Consider the following 24240-nt stretch of genomic DNA (forward strand, 5'->3'; position numbering starts at 1 on the left):
TTTTCGTTTACTTGCATTGATTGCTAGAAAATATTTAAAGCAATTTTATTTTCTTTTGCCTCAAGGTTGTACATATTGTTTGACAAATGGGTGTGTGTTGCATCCTTAAATCTAAGAAAAGGAGTAGCTCACTCCATGGTTGTGATGTGAAGTCAGCAGTCAGTACATCACGTTGGCCACTGCCCTCGCACAGCTCACTGTCACTGTTCTTCCTGTTCTAGGATTAACGACATAGCCAATCTCTCCTCTGAGCTCACTGCATGTTGCACAGTCCTCAGCTCAGAGTGGCTGGGGGTCCTGAAGGCCCTGTGCTGTTCTTCAAACCACGTGTGGGGCTTTAACGATGTGCTTTGCACCGTTGATGTAAGTTTTCGTTTTCATTGAAAACTGGGCAGCTAAAAATTTGGCTAGTGGGTAATTTTTTTATTATTTAATTTGCTCAACTATGACATGTAAACTTTTTCTGTTAAAGCACAGTGTAGTTGCCAAGAATTAAATAAATGGGCCAGACACTGTAGCTCACACCTGTATCCCAGCTACTTTGGAGGTTGAGATTGGAAGGACCAAGGTTTAAGTCCAGCCTGGGCAGATAATTCTGAAGACCCCCCCCCCATCTCCAAAATAACCAAAACAAAGTGGACTGGAGGTGTGGCTCAAGGAGTAGAGAACCTGCTTTGCAAATGTGAAGCCCTGAGTTCAAATCCCAGTCCCCCAACACACAAAAGAATTAAATAAATGAAAAAATAGTAAATAAAAGGGATTGCTTAATCTGTAGCAGAGATGCCAAGAGTTCCCTATTTCCTGAAGTTTCCATTTAGGTGAGTTTCATATGAAAGATCTGTTCTTCGTTTTTGGCTTGGGTTCTTTGTGGCCTTGGATGTAACTATAGCATGTACACTCTGTATCTGAGAGTACCAAGAACCTGTGTGTACACTCAGATGCTGCACAGCCCTTGTCAGTGAGGGTATCTACAGAGTAACAAGGTACACCCTTGTTCCTTGTTAGGTCAGCTCACACCACATGGTGTCTGGATTCTTTGTCCTCCTAATCACTCTGGGAGCGAATCTTGGGATAAAGAACATCTTGCACTTTTAAGGCTGCCTCTTGGTGGAAGGTTTATGCCCTAGTTCTGTTGTTTTAGGGCTGAGTGGACAATCCTCTCCTTATTGCCAGTCTACATACATATATATGTATAAACATACACATATTCATCAGTGGTGACCTGCTTTTCCAAGCAGGAAAGACCGAGTTTTATTTTTGATATAGTTCTTCTGCTTCTTGGTTGTTTTTAGTTAGGCTTTGCCCTTAGAGTCTTTCATCTCTAAGAATGGACTTAATAATACAATGGGCCTCATGGGCTGTTCACTGAGATGATTTTTGTAAATTGCTCAGCCCTGGTCCCTGGCATGTGGCACCAGTCACCATGAAGCTGCCATTGCACTAGTCCTACCAGGTCTTGTGAGATAGGAAAGGTAAAGATTTCACTGTGACTGAGTTGATTCTCTTCTTCTTCCTCTTTAAATGTAGGAATCAGTGGGAAACGCTTAGAGTTGTTTTTAAAGCTAATTCAGTTACCTTAAAGATTATGTAGTTGTGTCAGAAAGGAACTCCGAAACACTAGTGAGGCTTCCGCATCCCCGGGGTACCCTCTCTCTTCACCTCAAATGATCCATTGCGTTGTGTTGTGCTGAAGAGCATTAGTTATGTCACATCCTTTAGTGATTTCTGGATTTTGCCTTTTGTTGTCTTATTTTTCGGTTGCATGCATGTACGTCAAAGCTTGGTGTCTTACTGTATTGGAGTTCGGGCAGGCATCACGCTTTGACCTGTAAAGTAGTAGGCCAAGAGGGCGACAGGCACGATGCTCCCTCTCCCTCTGTGGGTCTTGAAATCTTAGCGGAGTTGCCTACGTTCTCGTAGAAAATTATCTTTGGTACTACTTAAAAGGGTGTTAGGTATTAAAACCTGTCAATGTTTTTCTTGAAGGTGAGTGACCTTTCATTCCATGATTCATTAGCTACTTTCATTGCTATTCTGATAGCACGACAGTGTTTCTCCCTGGAGGACGTCGTGCAGCACGTCGCACTTCCCTCTCTCCTAGCTGCAGGTGAGTGGCAGGAGCTGCATGTGTTACAGGGCATTGACTCGGTTGGCCCTTTCTCTGGAAAGGAAGCACATGATGCAGGGTGGTGTGGCACCAGTAGAGATGCTAGACTTGAAATAGCTCTTCTGTGCAGAGTACTGTGGACGAGAATCTGCTATTACCTCATCTGTTTTAGGGAAGTACTCCAGTTTCTCAGAAAAGTATAGCCAGTGCCTTACTTTCTTACAGTGAGGAGAATTTATTTAAAATATGCCCCCATACTTAGCTTAATAGAAAACTGGAAGGACTTGTTCTTGAATATGTTAGCAAGCTTGCTTGTTAATCCCCTTCCCTAGCTTGTGGAGATGCAGACGCGGAGCCCGGGGCCAGGATGACATGCCGACTCCTGCTCCACCTCTTCCGAGCTCCCCAAGCCTGTCTCTTGCCACAAGCAGCGGGTGAGCTGACAGCCACAAAGGGCCTGGGGGCCTTTCCATTGGAGCTGTGGGTTTACAGTGATCAGTGGGGCTACTTTGTAACTTCCTTCTGATTTTTGTGGGCTTGATCTAGGGTGATAAGGGAGGGGGATAAAACCAATAAGAGGGCCGCCAGCTTCCACTTATGTAATGTCCGGATGTATTGGGAAATAAAAATCAGGATTAAGTAAGCAATAAAAATACCTGTGCTCTTAGGCCATGCCATGCTGGTGGGTGGCCTGATGCGCTAATGTACTCATTGTTGACTCTCAACCCCATCATTCCAGCTTAGGGCAATGATTCATTTATATTCTGGTGGTACAGAGGTAAGGTAAGAATTCTAGGGGCATCAGTGAATTGTGTTCCTAAAGATCATTTCCTTGTCAACCTGTTTGTGTTTGTGTGGGGGTCCTGCTAATCTCTGAGGAACAAACCATTGTTCTCATGATTAAAAAGACAAGGTTAAGTAAAAATACCAACATTGTGTCTCGTGAATGTGGGGAGCCTCGAGTTCAGCCAGAGAATGGCAGATGTGCACCCACAGTCTAGCAGTGAAAGCCCCACTCCTGTAGACTATTACAGCAGACTGTCAATGACAGCAGGAGGCCACTACAGGCTTGTTGTTGTTTCCCTAGGCAAACCTTTCCCTGGAATAAGATCATCATGTGATAGACACCTCCTAGCCGCTGCTCACAACAGCATCGAAGTAGGAGCCGTATTTGCTGTCTTAAAAGCCATCATGATGCTTGGTAAGACTGGAAACAGAGGCAAAATGACTCATGTTCAGTGATGGTCAGGTTAAAATCTAGTAAACATTATTGGAGACACTTTAGTTGTCCCAAGTCCAAGTGTAAGGAACCGTCTGAGGATTCTGTCCCTTACCACAGGTGTCCTGTCCTAGGGGAGTTTAAGTATACTTATTTGGTTCAATTCATTGTGTGATGTCTCATTTGGATGTGGAGTAGATTCCTAGGTCCACAGGGTTGTGCTCAGGTTAAAATTAAGAAAATGTTACTAGAAACATGTTAGTTGGCTCAAGTGCAAGTATGAGGAACTGTCTGAGGATTCTGTGCCTCACCAGAGAGGTCCTGTCCTGGGGGAGCTGCAGTATAAATGCCATTTGGTGTGTTTCGTTGTACAGTGCCTTGCTCTGACCTGAACTAGATCCCAGGTCCAGGGTGGTTCGCCTTTGTTTATTGACAGAGAACAGTTTTAAAGGGACGAGGATGGACTTACGTTTTAACTAAAGGTTTAAATTTCAACCAGATTATATTCTAGGAACAGAACATCAGAAAACCTAGGCTCTCCAACTTGCGCTGGGACCCTGAATGAGTTTATGCCTTTCTACCTTAGTTGTTTCACAAATCTGGTGATAATTGCAGTGATGTGCATCTTGCTACTAAGTCAATATTAGATGTCCCAGTGTTCTTTCATGCAACTCATAATGCTCAAGATGCCTTTAATTCTTATGTGTGTGCTTTCATGGGTAACAGAACACCTTCTGTTCTCCGACTCATAATCCCTCAAGACCTTTTTATTCTGCAAACCATCAAATATTTGAATGACTAAGAAGTCTTGAAGAGTGCCTAGTTCCAATGTTGGGTACCTCTTTTTGGCCTTGACTGGACAGTTTCCCTCTCGTGTTCAAAAGGGGCTCTCCTTGATTGAAACAGAGTTCCTGAGTGGAGAAATATTTCTGTAATAAGTCTTAAAGAACATGAGTGAGTATGTAACCCTGTCCTGCTTGAAAAACATTGTTTGGTGGTGGCAAGGAAGAATAGTTTCCAAAAGTCCACCTAAAAAGAATACACACTTTCTCTTGAAATGCCTGTGAATTTTGTAGCAAAAGGGGAAGGGAAGAGCGATGTTCCTGCTATGGTCTCTCCTCTGAGCGTACTTTAGCAAGTGTGATTTCTCTACTTTGATGAGACTGAAGTGAATGACAGCTCATCAGATCTGTGTAATCAACATTGGGATCAGGAAGGCATTTCCAGAGTAGGTTTTCAGTGAACTAATGTTGGAAATGTGAATATGTAAGTGACGGGTGTTTTAATGGCAGAAACCATGATGGGTGCCTCCTAGACACTTGGCCCCTTGATGTGAGATATGCCTACCTTTTTAAGTGTTCAGGTAATACAGGGGTTCTCTGGGTCTGAGAAGCAGATTCAGGCCAGTTAAATGTCAACAGAGCCTTGTTCATAGCAGACACCCAGTTTGTCCTACTGTCTGTACAATTACAGAATGTTCTAGCACAGTCCCTCAAACTGATGTCACCCTAATGTCTGCAGTAAATGGGAACATCCAACTCTGGGACTGGCACAGGTATTTTGTTTCTGTCCTTGCAGTGTCCTCTCAATTCCTGTCCACTAGCATAGATGTTGAGATACTTGCTGGGGCTGACTGTTCTCTTGAGTTTGGTTCCTAATTACTGTAGCGGTTTAATTTGAGTGTACGATGTTTGCTTACAGCACCTGAGGTGGAGAACCACAGACTGAGTTTTGGTACTATTGGAATTTGGTCTTTTCTTTCAGCCCCTGGAAGCATGTGTTGTTAGTGTGTCTTGTATTCACATTTTCATGAGAAATGAAGGATAATATACTGGTGAACGTATTGCTTACTCCTCCTGTGCGTGTGTGCATGTGTGTGTGTGCGTGTCTGTGGCGCTGGGGATGGAACTCAAGGCCATGTGCTAGGCAAGTGCTGTCCCACTGAGGTACATCCCCAACCGCTGCTCTGCTATTAAGATTTTGAAAGTACATACACCTTGAGCCATTCTGACTTTTAAAGACATTCTTTTTCAGCAGAGTCAGAACTTTTTCTTGGCTGGCTGAGGGATTTAAAGCTTTTGCACTGTCCTTGGCTTCCCTTTGCTCATCTTTGCAGGCATTGAGGCCTTCCTGGCACTTGCTTGTTGGTACCAGGACATTTTCTTGTAAGGGCTTATTTTGATCCTGTGGGTAAGCAGGCAGAAGTTTGAAGGCTCTGCTCATTTGGCAATCCTGACTACTAAGTTGCATTACCCTCTCGCACCTTAACATATTAGAGATTTTTTTTGTCTTTCATAACTAGAGATTTCTTATTTTCTGACATTCAAAAATATTGTCACAATGTATCCCCAGCACAACTAAAACAAAATTGTGAGAAAAAAGTGTGCTTAGTATTTTTCCTCCCAGAACTGTGTTACAAGGAAACCCTTTCAACAGCTTCGTCTCCGGAGTACGTGGAGGTCACTCTTTGTATGTGGAGGGTGAGGATTCTAAGTTGTACCCTACAGAGAGGAAGCTGAGGGACGTGGGTCACTCGAAGGTACCTGCTTTTCAGGGCCTCCTTAGTATGCATTGCCCTTTTCCGTCCCCAGGGAAATAATCTCTCTTGTCAAGAAGTTGGTAGTAAGGTTGGCTAAGGCAAAACTTTTCTCTTGACCTATGGATAGAAAAGTAATTCATTGTAAGAGAAGAAATGGAAAAGGGACATCTTGAAGGGTGAGTAACGCACTTTTTCCTTGTCTCTAAGTCAAATAAATTTGCGTACATTCATGTTTGAAGTTTTGGTGAAGTCGGTGCTCTGTGATTAAGTGTGACTCATAGTGGCCTTTCCAAACTCAGTGAACGTACTTCAATCAACAGAAGAAGGAATGAGTCTTGGCCTTGCTTTTTCTCCATGTCCAATAGTTCTCTGGGTCCATTCACATAATCTTGGTAACAATGTCGTTCCCCTGTTTTAAAACCTGAAAGCAAGCCTTCTTTGCCTCTTAAGTATGTGGCAATATTTTGAACTTCTGTGATTTTTCTGTTCTTTAGGAGATGCCAAAATTGGCAATAACAATGTCAGCTCTTTAAAGAATGATGACTTCACCATGAGGGGTTTTCGGCGCGATGGGAATGCTGAGGAGATCTGGACCGCCTCACAGACCTCAAAACCCTGCGGGAAAAACATTTCCATAGAAACCGCCAATCTGAGGGAGTACGCGAGATATGTGCTGAGGGCCATCTGCCAGCAGGTAGTCCTTCGGTTTTGTTCCCGGTGGCTGGGAGACCTCTGCTCATTGTTTCAGGAAACTGGTCCTGTAGCTGGTGCTTCCTTTCCTGCTAACTACTTTGAAATGATTTCAAATTTGTGGGAAGGTTGCAAGAATAATGAAGAACTCCAGGATCCCTGTAGATGGATTTACCGTGTGTTTTGTGATTCTGTTTGTGGGTGTGAAGTACCATTGCTTCTAAGCCCTCTTAGCACACAGCTAGGATGAAACATGCATCCGCGTACACAATGTGTGTGTGCATTGTCAGGGGTTCAGACTGATGCTTCCACTTCTAGTCCAGCCCTCGCATATTGGTAACACCACCTTGTGTGGAAAGAACCCTGGCTCCTCAAAGCATCTACGATTCGCCTGAGATAGTTCCAGAGCTATTGCACGTATTCTGCCAGGAAAGACAGACTCAAGACATGGCAAGGCTCTGTTTGTTTGCAGTTCCTGTTTTCCTAAGGGTTCAAAAGCTGCTTGAACCTGAGCATGGTGGCACACATCTGTAATCCCAGCACTTGGAGGGAGGCTTAGGTAGGAAGATCATGAGTTTGAGGCAAGCCTGCGTATGTCTCAAAAAGTTATTTGGAAAAACCAAAAAAAGAAAGAAAAACAAGTTATTTGATCTTTCTCCCTTAGTATGAATTTGTTCATAATTTGAAGTGAAATTTGGTTCATTTTTGTTTGCATTTGGTTTAGACTTTTTTTTGTCCCCCTCCCCAGGTGTGTCTATAGAAGAATGTTGTTCATTCTTCTGGTAAAACCCACAAAAAAGTTTACTCATAGATGCATCCTCCCGTCATGTCCCTTCTGTCCCAGACCAATTTCACTATTTTCTGGGCTATCATTCCATGGTTTTAAAAATGCCCTTATTTTAAAAAGCGATGTAGCTTATATTTATATTCTTAGACATGTGGCTTTCAGGGTCATGCCTGGTATTCTATAAGTCTGTGGCAGCCATGACGAAAGTTGGCTGGACAGTTGTCTAGGCACCTAGGGGCCCTTGTGCATTGGTTTCCACTGTGAGTACAGTGGTGTCACTTGGCATTTTTGATGGCTAGAGCTGCACGGAGGCCAGCGATGGTGCTGGCCAGGCCCCTGCTGGCTTCTCACAGCACATCCCAGGTGGGTCTGGGTTAAACCCCATGGGAAACTCTGGGGCCTGACCTATAGTTTTGGTAGCTAAAAATACATAAATGAATGAGTGAACCAAGAATTTGATTCCTAGAAGAGAGTGCCTGGGTAGCAAGCACAAAGCCCTGAGTTCAAACCCCAGTATGCCTCTCCCCCTCCAAAAAAATTTTTTGATGTCTCTGAAAAAAGAAAAAAAACCAGCATGTGAGTACCTGATTTAATTGGCCAGATGCAGGGACCTGGGAGTTTGTAAACTCTCAGATGCTTATGATGGAAACTCAGTGTTGGGCCACTGGTATGGTAGTCAAAAAGCATGATTTATCTGAAATAGGTCTGTGTTCAAACTGAGCTCTTATTGTTGATGACTTTTTTAAATTTTTTAAATTATATTGTCATGCTGGGGGTACATTGTGATATTTATGAAGGTTCTTACGATATACCCTAGCTGAATTCACCCCCTCTATCATTCTTTTTTTTTTTTAATTTTTATTTTATTCATATGTGCATACAGTGTTTGGGTCATTTCTCCCCCATTCCCCTACCCCTCCCTAGCCCTCCCTGCCTCCTCCCACTCCCCCTCTACCGCCTCGCTACCCGGCAGAAACTATTTTGCCCTTATCTCTAATTTTGTTGAAGAGAGAGTATAAGCAATAATAGGAAGGAACAAGGGTTTTTGCTGGTTGAGATAAGGATAGCTATACAGGGAGTTGACTCACATTAATTTCCTGTGCGTGTGTGTTACCTTCTAGGTTAATTCTTTTTGATCTCACCTTTTCTCTAGTCCCTGGTCCCCTTCTCCTATTGGCCTCAGTTGCTTTTAAGGTATATGCTTTAGTTTCTCTGAGTTGAGGGCAACAAATGCTAGCTAGTTTTTTAGGTGTTTTACCTATCCTCACCCCTCCCTTGTGTGCTCTCGCTTTTATCATGTGCTCAAAGTCCAATCCCCTTGTTGTGTTTGCCCTTGATCTAATGTCCACCTATGAGGGGAGAACATACGATTTTTGGTCTTTTGGGCCAGGCTAACCTCACTCAGAATGATGTTCTCCAATTCCATTCATTTACCAGCGAATGATAACATTTCGTTCTTCTTCATGGCTGCATAAAATTCCATTGTGTATAGATACCACATTTTCTTAATCCATTCATCAGTGGTGGGGCATCTTGGCTGTTTCCATAACTTGGCTATTGTGAATAGTGCCGCAATAAACATGGGTGTGCAGGTGCCTCTGGAGTAACCTGTGTCACAGTCTTTTGGGTCTATCCCCAAGAGTGGTATTGCTGGATCAAATGGTAGATCAATGTTTAGATTTTTAAGTAGCCTCCAAATTTTTTTCCAGAGTGGTTGTAATTGTTTACATTCCTACCAGCAGTGTAAGAGGGTTCCTTTTTCCCCCCGCATCCTCGCCAACACCTGTTGTTGGTGGTGTTGCCAATGATGGCTATTCTAACAGGGGTGAGGTGGAATCTTAGTGTGGTTTTAATTTGCATTTCCTTTATTGCTAGAGATGGTGAGCATTTTTTCATGTGTTTTTTGGCCATTTGAATTTCTTCTTTTGAGAAAGTTCTGTTTAGCTGTTTAGTTCACTTGCCCATTTCTTTATTGGTTCATTAGTTTTGGGAGAATTTAGTTTTTTAAGTTCCCTATATATTCTGGTTATCAGTCCTTTGTCGATGTATAGCTGGCAAATATTTTCTCCCACTCTGTGGGTGTTCTCTTCAGTTTAGAGACCATTTCTTTTGTTGAGCAGAAGCTTTTTAGTTTTATGAGGTCCCATTTATCTACGCTATCTCTTAGTTGCTGTGCTGCTGGGGTTCGATTGAGAAAGTTCTTCCCTATACCTACTAATTCCAGAGTATTTCCTACTCTTTCCTGTACCAACTTTAGAGTTTGGGGTCTGATATTAAGATCCTTGATCCATTTTGAGTTAATCTTGGTATAGGGTGATATACATGGATCTAGTTTCAGTTTTTTGCAGACTGCTAACCAGTTTTCCCAGCAGTTTTTGTTGAAGAGGCTGTCTTTTCTCCATCTTATATTTTTAGCACCTTTGTCAAAGACAAGTTAGTTATAGTTGTGTGGCTTCATATCTGGGTCCTCTATTCTGTTCCACTGGTCTTCATGTCTGTTTTTGTGCCAGTACCATGCTGTTTTTATTGTTATTGCTTTGTAATATAGTTTGAAGTCAGGTATCGTGATACCTCCAGCGTTGTTCTTTCTTTTGACTGAGTATTGCCTTGGCTATTCGTGGTCTCTTGTGTTTCCATATAAATTTAACGGTAGATTTTTCAGTGTCTTTAATGAATGTCACTGGAATTTTGATGGGAATTGCATTAAACATTGGGTGCATATAGGTGATAATTGTTATTTCCTTTTGGCTTATTTCCTCTTTTATTAGTATGGAATGTCCTTTTTTGTCTCGTTTGATCAATGTAGGTTTGAAGTCTACTTTGTCAGAGATAAGTATTGGTACTCCTGCCTGTTTTCGGGGGCCATCGGCTTGGTAAATCTTCTTCCAGCCTTTCATCCTAAGCCTATGCTTATTTCTGTTGGTGAGATGGGTCTCCTGTAAGCAACAAATTGTTGGATCTTCCTTTTTAATCCATTTCGTCAAGCGGTGCCTTTTGATGGGTGAATTAAGTCCATTAACATTAATCGTTAGTACTGACAGGTAAGTGGTGATTCCTGTCATTTAGTTGTCTTAGTTGTTTGAAGGTTTGGTTGTGTGTACCTAACTTGATGTTACTCTCTACTGTCTTGCTTTTTCTTTTCCTGTGGTTTGGTGCTGCCTGCCCTTTCATGGTTATGTTGGGTTTCACTTTCTGTGTGCAGAATCCTTTGAAGAATCCTTTGTAGTGGTGGCTTTGTGGTCACATATTGTTTTAGTTTCTGCTTATCATGGAAGACTTTTATTGCTCCATCTATTTTGAATGATAGTTTTGCCGGGTAGAGTATCCTGGGGTTGAAGTTATTTTCATTCAGTGCCCGGAAGATCTAACCCCAAACTCTTCTTGCTTTTAATGTTTCTGTTGAGAAGTCTGCTGTGGTTTTGATGGGTTATTTGTTTTTTCACTTTTACAGCCTTCAGTATTCTTTCTTGGGTCTCTGTATTTGTTGTTTTAATGATGATATGCCGTGGGGTAGTTCTATTTTGATCTGGTCTGTTTGGTGTCCTGGAGGCCTCTTGCATCTGTGTGGGAATAGATTTCTCTAGATTTGGGAAATTTTCCGTTATTATTTTGTTGAATATATTATGCATTTCCTTTGCTTGCACCTCTTCTCCTTCTTCAGTGCCCATGATTCTCAGGTTTGGTCTTTTGATGGAGTTGGTGAGTTCTTGCATTTTCTTTTCACAGGTCTTGAGTTGTTTGTTTAATAGTTCTGCGGTTTTTCCTTTAATTACCATTTCATCTTCAAGTTCTGAGATTCTGTCTTCTGTTTGTTCTGTTCTGCTGGGTTGGCCTTCCGTTTTGTTTTGAAATTGTTTCATTCTTTTTTCTGAGGTTTTCCATATCCTGGGTGGTTTCCTCTTTAATGTTGTCTATTTTTGTCCTGAGTTCATTTATCTCTTTATTAATCGTGTTCTGTGTTTCACTTTGGTGTTTATACAGTGCTTCTATGGTTTCCTTTATTTCTTCGTTTGCTTTTTCAAATTCTCTGTTTTTGTTGTCTTGGAATTTCTTGAGTGTCTCCTGTACATTTTGGTTGACCCTATCCAGTATCATCTCTATAAAATTCTCATTGAGTACCTGTAGTATTTCTTCTTTTAGATTATTCTTGTGGGCTTCATTGGGTCCTTTGGCATCGTTTATCTTCATTTTGTTGGAGTGTGGATCTGAGTATCTGTTTTCTTCATTCCCTCTGGTTCCTGTACTAATTTTTTGCTGTGGGGAAACTGGTTTCCCTGTTTTTTCTGTCTTCCCGTCATTGCCCTTGGTGTTGTTATTGTCCCTGTACTGTATGCAATTATGTATTTTCTAGCTTGTAATAATAACAATGATGATAATAACAATGGTGATATTTAGAATGGAAGGGTGAGAGGGAAAGCAAAGAAGTTAAAGAAAAAGGGAAAAACAAATAAACAAGTAGAAAAAACAAAACAAACAAGCAAACAAAAGTTTCAAAGATATAAACAGGGAGAGATAGTATACTAATCAACAGTAAGCTTGTGGTCTGCATCTTCCCAAGCGGTCTGGGCACTGGTGTCTGGCAGCGGTGTGGGAACCCTCCTGGTTTCTCCGTTTGACGTGAAGTAGAGATGCTATGTGTGGGGTGGGGGTGTGGAGGAGGCAAAGTTTTGCCTCTTCTCGGTGGTTTTTCCTTTAATTTGTATCTCCAGCATCTCTCCCAAGATTTTACTTTAGGAAGCACGCTTTCTGCTTCCTCCCTCTAGCCGCCATCTTGGAATCTCCCCCTCTATCATTCTGTTGACAATTTCCTTCCCTATGTAGTATAAGAAGAAATGGGGAAGAAAAGGAGCCAAGAATTTAAATTGGCAGAAACTGCAGAACATGGTCCTTGTGTACACCTGTAGCCTTAGGTTTCTACTCTGCCCTTTGTGGTTATTGTAAGAAATAATTGTATAGAAGATGCATGTGCACAATCATTTATTTGTGGTAGTAACACTATACCTAACAGTATCAAAAAGAAGATGTTGTCTAAATATCTGTTAGTTTGTGTTCTGTCTGTTCAGCACAGTGTACTGCAGTGTATCCCAGAGATGCTGAAGAAGCTACATCAGAGACCAGTAAAAGTCTCAGTGTTCGTAGTTCCCACAAATCCCCATTGCCAGTTGAAAATACAAACCAGTATTTGTTTGTATTTTCTTTTGCTGCATATCTGCTTTAAATTTTTTTTTTTTTTTGTGGCACTGGAGTTTGAATTTGGGGTCTTATGCCTGCTACCACTTGAGCCACACCCCCCATCCCCTTTTTGCTTTGATTATTTTTTGGATAGGGTCTCCACAGTTTTTGCCCTGTCCAGCCTGGACCATAGTCTTCCTGTTTACTCCTCTTGAATAGCTGGGAGGACAGGCACAGGTCACCATGCCCAGCTTTTGGTGGAGAAGGGGACTCACCTACTTTTTGCCTGGGCTGGCCTTGAACCATGATCCTCCTGATCTCCACCTCCTGAGTAGCTAGGATTACAGACATGAACCACTGCATCCAGCCTTAAAGTTTTTTCTTTAGCTGGGATTCCACTTTGTGTTTTTAAGAAGTCAGATTTCTACTCTGTACACGTCTATGGAATTATCACAATGAAGCACCCATGTGCTTTTATTAATGGGTGCTAATAAAAAACTATCAAAATTAAATTAAGTCAAAATGCTATAAATTTTGTTTTCAAAGCTTCTTCTGTGTTTTTCATGTAATTATTACTGGTGAGTTTTTACCAGCCTTCTATGCCATTTTGCTCTGAGAATTTAGTACATTGCACCTCAGTGTGTAATAACCCTAACTGCCATGTCAATTTCAGGAATGGGTAGGCGAGCACTGCTTAAAAGAACCCGAAAGGCTTTGTACAGACAAGGAGCTCATCCTGGACCCTGTGCTCTCGAACATGCAGGCACAGAAGTTACTGCAGCTCATCTGCTACCCCCATGGCATCAAGGAATGTGTGGAGGGGGACGACATGCAAAGACAGCACATCAAGCGTATCCTGCAGGTATGCCTGCCAGCACCTCCCTCCTGACCACGCTCGAGTTCCTTCAGCTTGACTCTTGTTCCTCCAGTTTTCTCCTCTTTAGAGTTGCCATTTATTGTCAACAGTGATGAGGTAAACCTGGTATTTCCAGTCAGTACTATATCTACACAGGATGCAGTCTCATCTGGGAGCATCTTAAGTATATTATCTGAGAAATATTAAAGTGACTTTGGTAGATAATAGGTTTGGGAGGAGAAATGCTTGTCCTGTGTGTTTCTCCTTCTATCCGAGTCAGGGGTGTGACTTTGATGTTGCCGCTTCCTTATTTCTGCGTGTGCCTACAATTGGATCGGAAGTCTTTAATCCTTGTCAGCTCTTTGGTTGTGTGTGACTGCTTATGCTGCTCTTTCTTGAGCAGGGGAATGCTTTCGGGACCTGTTATGTGGTAACGTAGGTTCAGTGTTCTTACACTATAAATTCTTTCATTTTCTCAGAATCTTGAGCAGTGGACATTGAGGCAGTCATGGCTGGAGCTTCAGTTAATGATCAAACAGTGCCTGAAGGACCCTGTGAGTATGCCTCCAATGAGCCAGGAAGAGTGAAATCACATGATGTCAGGATAAAGGAGTCTTTCTTACTTCCACCTACAGGGCTCTGGTTCCATGGCTGAAATGAACAACTTGCTGGACAACATTGCAAAGGCAACAATTGAGGTCTTCCAGCAGTCTGCCGACCTGAGTAACAGCTCCTCTAACCCTGGTGTGAGCCTTTTCAACCCCAGCACAATTGGGAGCACTGAGTCCAACAGCGCGAGGCGAAGTGGAGCAAAGACATTCCTGAGGTGGTGTTAACGTGGGTCCCCTGCCCATCATGAGCTCTTCACATGGAGAGTAACTTGTTCACGAAGCTGCAGGAAGTGTGGAGAAAGTAATCCCTGCTCAGTGAAAGTTACCATTCCTCAACAAGTTAAAGGGTAAAGGTGGGGTGCATGATAAGTCTTTGGTCAAGTACTCTCAGAGGCCTTGGAACCACAGATGAAGTCAGGCTTGATTCATGACATCAGTGTCTTTAGGCTATTGCGTTCCATGGTATTAATTTAAATATGAAATACTTTTTCTTTCATCTGTATGGAACTGGCAGTTTTGCACAAATAGAATGTGGTAATTTGCATTCAGAATTAGAACCAGTTGGGGTATGAAATAGTAAAGCAATCCTTTAATCATGAAAAGCAGACTGATTTGTGTTTTGTTATTTTGATTAAAAAAAGACCAACTAGTGAATTTTAAAACTCAAAAATGTTTATTATTCCTAGGCTTAAACACAATAATACTTCTTATCATAATCATTATCAAAAAGTGTATTGTTTGTGGAGAAGGTCATTGTTTGTAATCAGTGAGCCAGAATCGTAGAGAACTGCTAAAATTATTGAGTCTATAGAGTACCCCCAGAATGGCTGCCTGTTGTTCTCCATATGTGTGGGTAGAGAGCAGGTGTATGTCTGCTCTTTGCCAGAGGAAGGAGCACAGAAATCAGGGAGATTGGAGACCAAGGTGTCTTGCACCGCACAGGTTTGTTTGGCGTCTCTGTCCTAACTGTGAGCAGAAACTCGGCTTCTTTCTCAGAGTAACGCCTGTTTCTGATTTCAGTTCCTCTGAACGCAGGGGCGTGTGGCTGGTGGCCCCTCTCATTGCCAGACTGCCAACCTCCGTGCAGGGCCGTGTGTTGAAGGCTGCCGGGGAGGAGCTGGAGAAGGGGCAGCACTTGGGCTCTTCCTCCAAGAAGGAAAGGGACAGGCAGAAGCAAAAAAGGTATGGCCAGAGGGAGTCTTTCCACTTAATGCCAGAGAGCACCTGTGGGGACGCCATGAGCATCACAACAGGCCACCAGCAGTCAGCCCTCAAATGGGTTGGGAAGCCTTCCATTTGGAGAGGCTCCATCCCCCAAAACTCCACATTGAGCACTTGGCACACTGTGCTGCCTGTGGTGCAGACGTCACCAAACCTTTCAAACACTGACTTTCCAGCCCTGTTCCAGATCAGTGCAGTGGGGGCTGGGTAGCCACCAGCATTCTGTACTTTTTTTTTTTTTACTTTCTCTAATTTTTTACAATTAGGTTCTAGTCTTTAAAATACTTAGCATTGTAATTCTAGCATGCTGGTCTCTGAAATGGATTCTCATATTTGCAGTTTTTCGAATTCTAGTTCTAGACTAGATATTTAAACTTTTAAGTCATCAAGGCTACAGTTTTCTTAATTTATTTTATGCCCTCAAAAAGGTTTAAACAGCTTCTTTTGAAAACTAATCATATTACTCAGGATGAATAAATTTCACATTATGAATTTAACATCCCAGGAGTAAAGGGAAAAGTAGTAATTTCTTTCACTTTATAAAAGTCCCTTCATTCTGGCTTCTTGTCCCTGGCTTAACAGTGCTGTCAGAGCCACCCTTTATTGGCCTCTTGTGAAATGCCAACTTGTGGACATAAGCTGATTGATTTTCAAGAACTCTTTCCTGCTGATACACCACTGGCTTTGTCAGTTGCTCATTGTGCAACATACTTTATTAAAATGCCATTTTAAATTAGAATTTTTGACAAATGTCTTTTCATCTGAATGGTAGTACTGGAGTTTGAACTCAGGACCTCAAGCTTTCCAGGCAAACACTCTGCCACTTCATCCACACCACCAGTCCTTTTTTGCTATATTTTTCAAGTAGGGTCTCAAGTTTTTGTCCAGGCTAGCCTCAGACCTAGATCCAACTGCCTACCCCTCCCATATAGCTGGAATTATAGGCATGTGACATACTGATTGAAATGGGGTCTCACTTTTTGTCTGGGCTGCTCAAATCGTGATCCTACCTAGTCTCTGCCTCCTGAATAATTAGGATTACAGGTGTGAGCCACCGTGCCCAGCCCTCACCAAGTGTCTTGAAATCCCCTTATGAATGGAGGTTATGGGCTGTTCAGAAACCAGGTACAGGGGTTGTTAGCAATAACCCTGCTTTCAGCATCCTCTTGCTTGTGACTAATCTGAACCTTACCAGTACTCTGCTGTGTGGTTGTAAGAAACATGCTGTAAAAGAAAGGGGAACCCCAATATCATCACAGCACACTTAGAGCTCTGCCTCCTTAATTGTAAGAAAAAGCCCATGTATAGATTCGTATTGTGTCTTATGCCTCTTTGAAAATTCTCCTAGTTAATGTAAAACAAATTGAGAGCCATCTTCCCCTCCCTTGCAGCACTGGTGTGCAGTGTGGATCTGAGCTCCTTTGGGAATGCCTTCCTTGGCCATGGAGCACATTACCTCATTTGTCAGCATTGCAGTGGCTCTGGGGATCTTGTTAAGTACAGGAATTATTTAACCCCTCAAGTGTTCTCTGGCTACCTCCTCCTTACCTAATCACAAATAAAGTAAGGGCAGATAACCAGGGGAGAAACACGCGTGTTACAACAGGAAGCAGTCCGTCTTCTCTAACTAGCCCTGCCGCTACGCTTCCTTTGCAGTATGTCTCTACTGAGTCAACAGCCTTTCCTCTCACTGGTCCTAACCTGTCTGAAGGGACAGGACGAGCAACGGGAAGGCCTGCTAACATCTCTCCAGAATCAAGTTAACCAGGTAAAGTCAAGTCTGATAGTCAGCCAGGCAAGTGTCTTCCTAATGGTGTTCATTTGATTTCCTTCCACATTCTGAGATTGAGTAAACAAGAGCACAGCGTGTTTTGATTGGATCAGATGCTGGGACGTGTGACCCATATGGTGGCATTCTGGTCAGCCACAGGTTAACAGTTTTACAATGTTAACCACTTACATAACAAATGTGTAGACTACAAAGAAAATACTTTGAAGCACAGAGCTGCCCCTCCCCTAAATGTCTCAAGAGAGGAACTGGTGCAACCTGTACCTCAGTAAGTATGGTGGTGACAGGAGCAGCCCTTCTCCCCAGGTGGGGGACAGCATGACACAGGGCTTCCACATAGCAGGCAGGGTCTTGGCTTGAGCTCTGAAGGTTAGAACTCTTTTATTGGGCTGCCAGAGCTGGTGTGATGCCAGCCAACTGCATAAGTAACTTGCTTGTAGTCAGAAGGTGTCACTTGCTGACTGGCTCATTCTCAGAGTTGGTGTTGCTGTTTCACCACCCTGGCTCTCCTGACAGCTGGTTGGGACACTGCATTCTGTATGCCGTGTGTAAGCTGAGTGATAGCATGCAATCCAGCCGAGCGAATAGTGTGGCTGTGTGAGACGGTTTGTACCATGCAGAGCCAGATGGACCCCTCCTTGTGGTGCTGTGTCTGTGATGCCACATCTTTCTCCCAAGTGGTTCATCACCTCCCACCTGCTGGATGTGAGAGATTTTTCCTCTACACAGCTGCCAGAGTGAGCCATTCAAGACCGAGTCACACATGACTCTGGTGTCTGTCTAAAACGCTGCCATTTTCTCATTGTACTTCAGATAAAAATTCACATTCAAAGCTAACAGAGCCCTAACAGCCTTGGCATGTGCTCTTCCTCCTCCTGTCACCAGCCATGGCCTTGCTTGCTCCACTCTGTCACATTGGCTGTGTTTCACTCCTCACTTGGCTCAGTGCCTGCTCATCCTTTCTTCCTCTGGGCTGGAAGGACTCTGCGGATGTTCCTGGCCGGCCTCCTCACTTCATTTAGGTCTCTGTGTGTTGCCTCCTTACTGAGGCCACTGTCAACCTCTGTCGTTCTGTCCCCTTGCCCTGCTTTAAACACCTGGCTGCACTTGACTGACTTCTGTCTGTCCCACTGCTCTTCTGCAAACCTCCTTGAGAGCCTTTGTGTTGTTAACTTCCCTGCACTTTAGTTCAGCCATGGGAAAGACCACGCAGTGCACTTATAGGTCATCTGTACAAAGTATTACTTCTTGCCTGGCGTGATGGTGCACACCTGTAATCCCAGCTACTCAGGAGGTGGATATCTGGAGGATCATGGGTCAAGGCCAGCCTGGGCAAAAATTCAGCAAGACCTTGTCTCAAAGAAAAAACGCACACACCCGTATTGACAGCTATGCAAGAAGCATATGTAGGAGACTCATGGTCCAGTGCTGGCCCTGGACAAAAAAATAACTAAAGCAAAAGAAGGTCAGAGGCGTGACTGAAGTGGTAGCACACCTACCTAGCAAATGTGCGGCCCCGAGTTCGAACCCCAGTACCACCAAAAAATAGCAACAAAAGAAATGTTCTGTGACTCATTTTAGCTCTTCTGGGGAAGTTCATGTTCACTACTGTGTTTCAAGCATGGCAAGGTTTTGTTTGTCCCTGCATGTCTGACATCTGATTCGGGGTGTGGTCCACTGGGGCTGTCCTTCCTCCCTAGCAGCAGCCTGTTTCCTGACCTGATCTGCTGAGCTGTCACATCTTCCAAAATAGAGTTCATCCTCTTTATCAAGGAAAAAGTCCATTAGACAGCAAGCCTGCCCTCTAATAAACAAGTGATGCCAAGGTTCACAGCACAGGACGAGTATAAAATGTAGTTCTGGCTCCAATATAAAACCAATTAAATAATGTACTGAAAACTTTTGTTAAAAAGTACTTGAATATTAAAGGATTAATATCCACAATATACAAAGAGCTCCAAAAATTACACACCAAAATAATAAATAACCCAGGAAAGTGAATTGAACACCCAGTTTTCTAAAGATGTAATAGTAATGGCCAATAAATTCATGAGGAAATTTTCAGCATCCTTAACCATAAAGGAAATGCAAATCAAAACATCATTGAGGTTCCATCTCACCCCAGTCAAAATGGCCGTCACTAACAAAATAAGCCACAGCAAATGTTGGCCAGGATGCAGAAAAAGGAGTCTTTATTTACTGTTGGTAGGAATGTGAGTTAGTGTGGACACTGTGGAAATCAGAATGGAAGCTCCTCAAAAAAACTAAAATGAGAACTATCTATGACTCCATTATACCACTCCTGGACGTATATCCCAAGGAATGTAAGTCAAGATACGACGACACCTGCACACCCATGTTTACAGCAGCGCTATTCCCAAGAGCCAACGTACAGAATCAGCCCAGGTGCTCGTTCACCAACGAACAGATAAAGAAAACATGGTATATACACAATGGAGCACTCCCTGGCCATGATGGATAGTGAAATTAAGTTGTTTGCAGGAAAATGAGTGGAACTAGAGATGGTCGTGTTAAGTGAAATAAACCAGGCAGGGAAAGATTATCACATGCCCTCCCCCAAATCTAGCTTTTAAAAAGGAGCAGCAGGAAAGTAAAGCAGGTCCTGTCTGGAGGTGGGAACCAGCAGGACAGTGGAGGGTGAGGGAGGGGTGAATATGGTTGAAGTACTTTATACATGTGTGAAAACAGAATTTGAAACCTACTGAAATCATTTTAAGATGGGGGATAAAGGGGATGAATTTGATTGATGTACATTGTATGCATGTGTGGAAATACCATGAAGAAACCCCTTTGTACGGACTAATATATGCTCTCTTTGCAACTGGAGAGGCAAATGAACAGTGGGATAGGCAGGAAGAGGAGGGAGGCTGGAGTTTTATTGAACATTGTTGATTGTTCAAGCTAAGAAGTTGTTTTGTTTATCAATTAAAAGCTCAATTTAAGTTCAAACATGAGAAAAATTCAGTTTTAACAGAGATGAAATCCTTTCCCTCTTTCTTTCTTTCCCTGGCCTTAGATTTTAAGTAACTGGAGGGAAGAACGGTATCAGGATGACATCAGAGCACGGCAGATGATGCATGAGGCCTTGCAGCTCCGTTTAAACTTGGTGAGGGGCGCTCGAGAACTTTCTCCCCTTTGCAAAGACAGGCAGGGCTCCACCCTGTGCTTCCCTTTCCTCCCCAGACTGGGCTTCCTGGCTGCTTCCCTCCTGTCTGGGCTGAGCTCTGGACTTGTCTCCTCCAGGTCAGACCCCACCCAGCAAGTCTGTCCTCTCTTCAGTGTGCTAAGGAGGTCCAGGGGGCTGCTACTTTGAGATGAGCATTAGTTGTTACTTAGTTAACAACCATAAATCCTTCCACACAGAAGAGTGACCAAGTTTCCATCAAACTGATCAGAGGACCACTCTCACAGGGATGTTTTATAGAAATTTAAAATTTGTCACATATTGTGCATCCCTTTGCACAATTTCTTTCCCCATTGTGCAGACGCGTACGTAGACTATTCTTGGCCAGGCCTTTGTTGCTTTTATCCTGATCCCTACACACTTGAACTGGCAGCCTGGGAGCCGGCTCTCCTGCTGCACTCACTACTTGCAGAAGTGTTTGGGGTATTTCATCACAGACTTAGATTCAGTAGTACCTGAACAACACAAAGTTGCAGATAATGGGATACATGGTTTTGACACTGTATGTCTTAAAAGTGAACATCATGAAAGATTAGGAAGAAAATGCTTTATTAGTGTTCACGTTAAAGTGTTACCTTTCTCTATTTTATTGAATTTTGGAATGACAAAACTGTTGTAGGAACCAAAAATATTAATAACTCCCAAGTGAGAAAGAAGACAGGATAATTTATAGCCTGTGAGGCAGAATGGCCCTCTCTCCCTCAGCCTCTCTCTCTTTTTCAAAACCTCTCTCTCCTTCCCTCCCTCCCCCTCTTTCTCTCCCTCCCTCCCCCTCCCCACCCCCGTTTCCTCTCTCCCCCCCCCCCCCCCCGCCATTTCCTCTCTTCCCCTCTGTGTCTGGGTCTTGCAGCAATGGGGTGGACCTGGCCCCTTGCAGAAAGAAAGCTGACCTTCCACTGTCTTGCTGCAGGTAGGAGGGATGTTTGACACAGTGCAGCGGAGCACCCAGTGGACCACTGACTGGGCCCTGCTGCTCCTTCAGATAATCACCTCTGGGACGGTTGACATGCACACCAACAAGTAAGTGTGCTCTCCTCAGCACCACGTGCACTGTGATGTACCAATGGCAAATCCTGCTGCAGCTTTGCTGGCTTAGGTCATATTAAAAACTGCCTTCAGTAGAAGTGCTGAGTTATCAAGGGTATCCTGATTTTACGTTAAGATTCAAATGGCGTCTTCTTTCCCCTCCCAGTGAATTATTCACCACGGTTCTGGACATGCTGGGGGTTTTAATCAATGGGACGTTAGCCTCTGACCTCTCGAGCGCCTCCCCTGGGGGCTCGGAAGAGAACAAACGCGCGTACATGAACTTGGTGAAGAAACTGAAAGTAAGTGTGTGACGGCTTCTGCTGTAAGATCAAGCTGGCTGTGGGTTTGCTGTCTTGTGCATTCTGTTTTAACTTATGACTCACTAATTTAGAAATCTATTGTGTTCAACTTAACTTAATGTGATTATTTGTTACTGTTTTACCTCAGCATGTCAGCCCCCGAAGTAACAAGTATGTCATCCTGAAGATTCTTAAAAAATACTATATTTACAAAACATGTCTAGTTTTTAAGAAACTTTTGAAATTCATTATCAAATATATAACCAAAATGCCAACAGTAGATTCAAGTAAATCCTAGTGTGAAAAATAAGCAAACCATTAACAACAACCTTTGAAAAACACTAAGCGAACAGTGCAGAAAAGGAAATTATAAGAAGTTTGTCAATAAAATACACAATGGTTACCTTGCGGTCTGGCCCTGGACACTGGGATGTGTTCTGTGCCGCAGCTCTTGCCTTCCAATTGCAGTGCTAGAGGGGATTTTTGTCATTTCAGCACTGTGATGTTCTTGAGTAACAAGACTGCCTTTGTGTTTGTTCTGTTTGCTACTTGAATGGAGAAATGAAACATGCCACTTGACCTGGAGCTGGTCCACAGCCCATGTCCAGGGTTAAAGATCATGCTAGCTGTGAAGAAGGAACTGTTCTGTGGGGGAACTTCCTTCTTGGTAACTTTTGCCTTCTTCATGACTCGTAAATCTCCATCCCACTTCTCTCTCTGTCTCTCTCTGTCTCTGTCTCTGTCTCTGTCTCTCTCTCTCTCTCTCTCTCTTTCTATCTCTCTCTCTCTCTCTCTCCCTCTCTCTCTCTCTCTCTCTCATAGAAGGAGCTAGGAGACAAGCGTTCAGAAAGCATTGACAGAGTTCGACAGTTGCTCCCTTTGCCAAAACAGACGTGCGATGTCATCACTTGTGAACCTATGGGCTCTTTGATCGACACAAAGGGAAACAAAATTGCTGGATTTGACTCTATAGATAAAAAACAGGCAAGAGTAACTGTTTCTCTCCTGCACAAATACATCTGTTGGCAGAAGTCTTCCCGGAGGGTATAGAAAGCACCTCAGTTGTATAGACTTTGATTTTCTTGGGGCATATTTTTGTCATCTAAATACAGTAGCCATTGCACTATAATATCAGTAGGTTAGATCTTTGAAGACCTCCTTTAATGCTTTTCTGAAATCTATTAAGGGGAAGCTAAGTAAAGCCTAGTGCAATAAATTGCAAGCAAAGACCAATTGTGACTTTGCTTTAGAATTGGAAACAAAGTATCTTCAGATAAGAAAGTTTTATTAATACATACTAAGCAAGATATTTCAAGTAAAATTTAAATGTTATTGTACTTCATATTTTTTGTGTGTTTTTGTTTTGTTTGTTTTTGTTTTGAGACAGGGTCTTGCTGTGTAATTCAGGCTGGCCTCAAACTTGAGTTCCCCCTGCCTCAGCCTCCCCTAACCCTAACCATATATCACCATGTGTGGCCATGCTGCCTAATATTCTTACCAGTCAGGTGATATCAAGTGGGCATTTATTTTATATAAGACATGGAAGAAGGCTTTCTGAAATAGAAGAGTGGTCAGTTACTTCTTCAATGAAGATTGGGCAGCCCATAGACATTATGCCACAATAGATAAAAGACGAGGCTCGCACCTCCATCTCAATAGGAGGTAGATGATTCCAGTGTGATGGGGGTTGTTCGTGGAACCGAGAGCAGTGGGGCCCTGAGGAATGGCCATCACACTCAGGCAGGGTCCCTAGAGGGGTTGGCATGTGTGCTGTTTGAAGGCCTGAGAACTAGCAGGGATGGGACGTGGAGAAAGTGTGAAGAAGGGTGCAGGCAGAGGGATGGGCTCCTCCTATAAAGCCATGGAGGTGAGTGACTGTCACAGGAAATGTAAGGCTACCATGATTGAGAGTCCAGCACCAGCTGGTTATGGACAGGAAGATGCTGGGGTCAGTGCAGGTTGCATTTGGGCTCTCTAGCAAGACATCCAGAATCCATTCAGATGTGTGCTCTGCCTACTGGAAAAGAGTTTCATTTAAAGACCTGTGTTAGGACATGGTAATTAATAGAGTCTCAGTTTTGGAAGAAGCCACCTATAACAGAGTAAGAAGAGGAGTACTCACATCTTGGGGAGTGGACTGATAGGTTATTTGGAGCCATTTTGAGGAGAAATGTGTTTGAATTGGTGCACTGGGCATGTTCTATGGGATATCACCAATTAATGTTCACTCTCAGGAAATGTTACTTTTAGAAACAAAGTAACATTCCTCTTCTAAAGTCAATAGAGAGAAACAGGAGTTGAAAAATGGTTTGTAACTGCTTTTGTGATTGAATTCTGTCACAACATTAATTTGTTCAGAGACTGCCTCCTTAAGGATGTGAAAGGTCCCTCCCTACATGGAATCAAGTCCACACAGGCTTGGACTGAAGTTATTATGAGCCCGATTAGAGGGGATGTGATCTTGGCTCTTAAATGCTGTGTTATCTTAAAAATAATAAGTAGATAGCGGAGATTAGTAGCTGGTTATAATTTGGCGTAGTAAGACCAGTTTTGCAGTATTAAAGGAAAAGATTGTTTTGCTAAAACAAATGAAATGAGAAATGCTGTTTTACAGTAAAATAGACTGTCCTGTGTTGCCTGAATGGAGTGTGGAGTGGGGCAAGGAACTGTAGGGCTGAACACTGAGGTCTCTGTGTTCCCTTGTAGCCTCCAGTGA

General features: G+C 43.1%; 2 protein-coding genes across 17 annotated transcripts in view; one reads left to right on the forward strand and one right to left on the reverse strand.

The window, feature by feature from the left end:
• P2ry12 (purinergic receptor P2Y12) overlaps window positions 1–22109 on the reverse strand; it is a 46479-nt gene extending 24370 nt beyond the window's left edge. Inside the window, exon 1 of one of the 3 annotated variants that reach the window (XR_012443212.1) lies at window positions 21929–22109. The gene's annotated coding sequence lies outside the window, so the exon portion shown is untranslated. The remainder of the gene's footprint in view (window positions 1–21928) is intronic. The other 2 variants (XM_074059720.1, XM_074059721.1) reach the window with 2 other exon arrangements.
• The window catches only part of Med12l (mediator complex subunit 12L), a 265230-nt gene that overhangs the window by 211656 nt on the left and 29334 nt on the right, over window positions 1–24240 (forward strand). For 12 of the 14 annotated variants that reach the window (XM_074059704.1, XM_074059708.1, XM_074059713.1 and 9 more), the window contains 14 exons: window positions 222–363; window positions 1987–2107; window positions 2440–2541; window positions 3195–3308; window positions 6360–6559; window positions 13188–13376; window positions 13850–13924; window positions 14006–14196; window positions 15002–15163; window positions 16859–16970; window positions 20029–20118; window positions 21107–21216; window positions 21389–21524; window positions 22347–22508. In XM_074059704.1, the coding sequence (XP_073915805.1) occupies window positions 222–363; window positions 1987–2107; window positions 2440–2541; window positions 3195–3308; window positions 6360–6559; window positions 13188–13376; window positions 13850–13924; window positions 14006–14196; window positions 15002–15163; window positions 16859–16970; window positions 20029–20118; window positions 21107–21216; window positions 21389–21524; window positions 22347–22508 (1906 nt within the window). The remainder of the gene's footprint in view (window positions 1–221; window positions 364–1986; window positions 2108–2439; window positions 2542–3194; window positions 3309–6359; window positions 6560–13187; window positions 13377–13849; window positions 13925–14005; window positions 14197–15001; window positions 15164–16858; window positions 16971–20028; window positions 20119–21106; window positions 21217–21388; window positions 21525–22346; window positions 22509–24240) is intronic. The other 2 variants (XM_074059705.1, XM_074059714.1) reach the window with 2 other exon arrangements.

This window comes from Castor canadensis, chromosome 17 (genome assembly GCF_047511655.1).
Source record: "Castor canadensis chromosome 17, mCasCan1.hap1v2, whole genome shotgun sequence".
NCBI classification, from domain to species: Eukaryota; Metazoa; Chordata; class Mammalia; order Rodentia; family Castoridae; genus Castor; species Castor canadensis.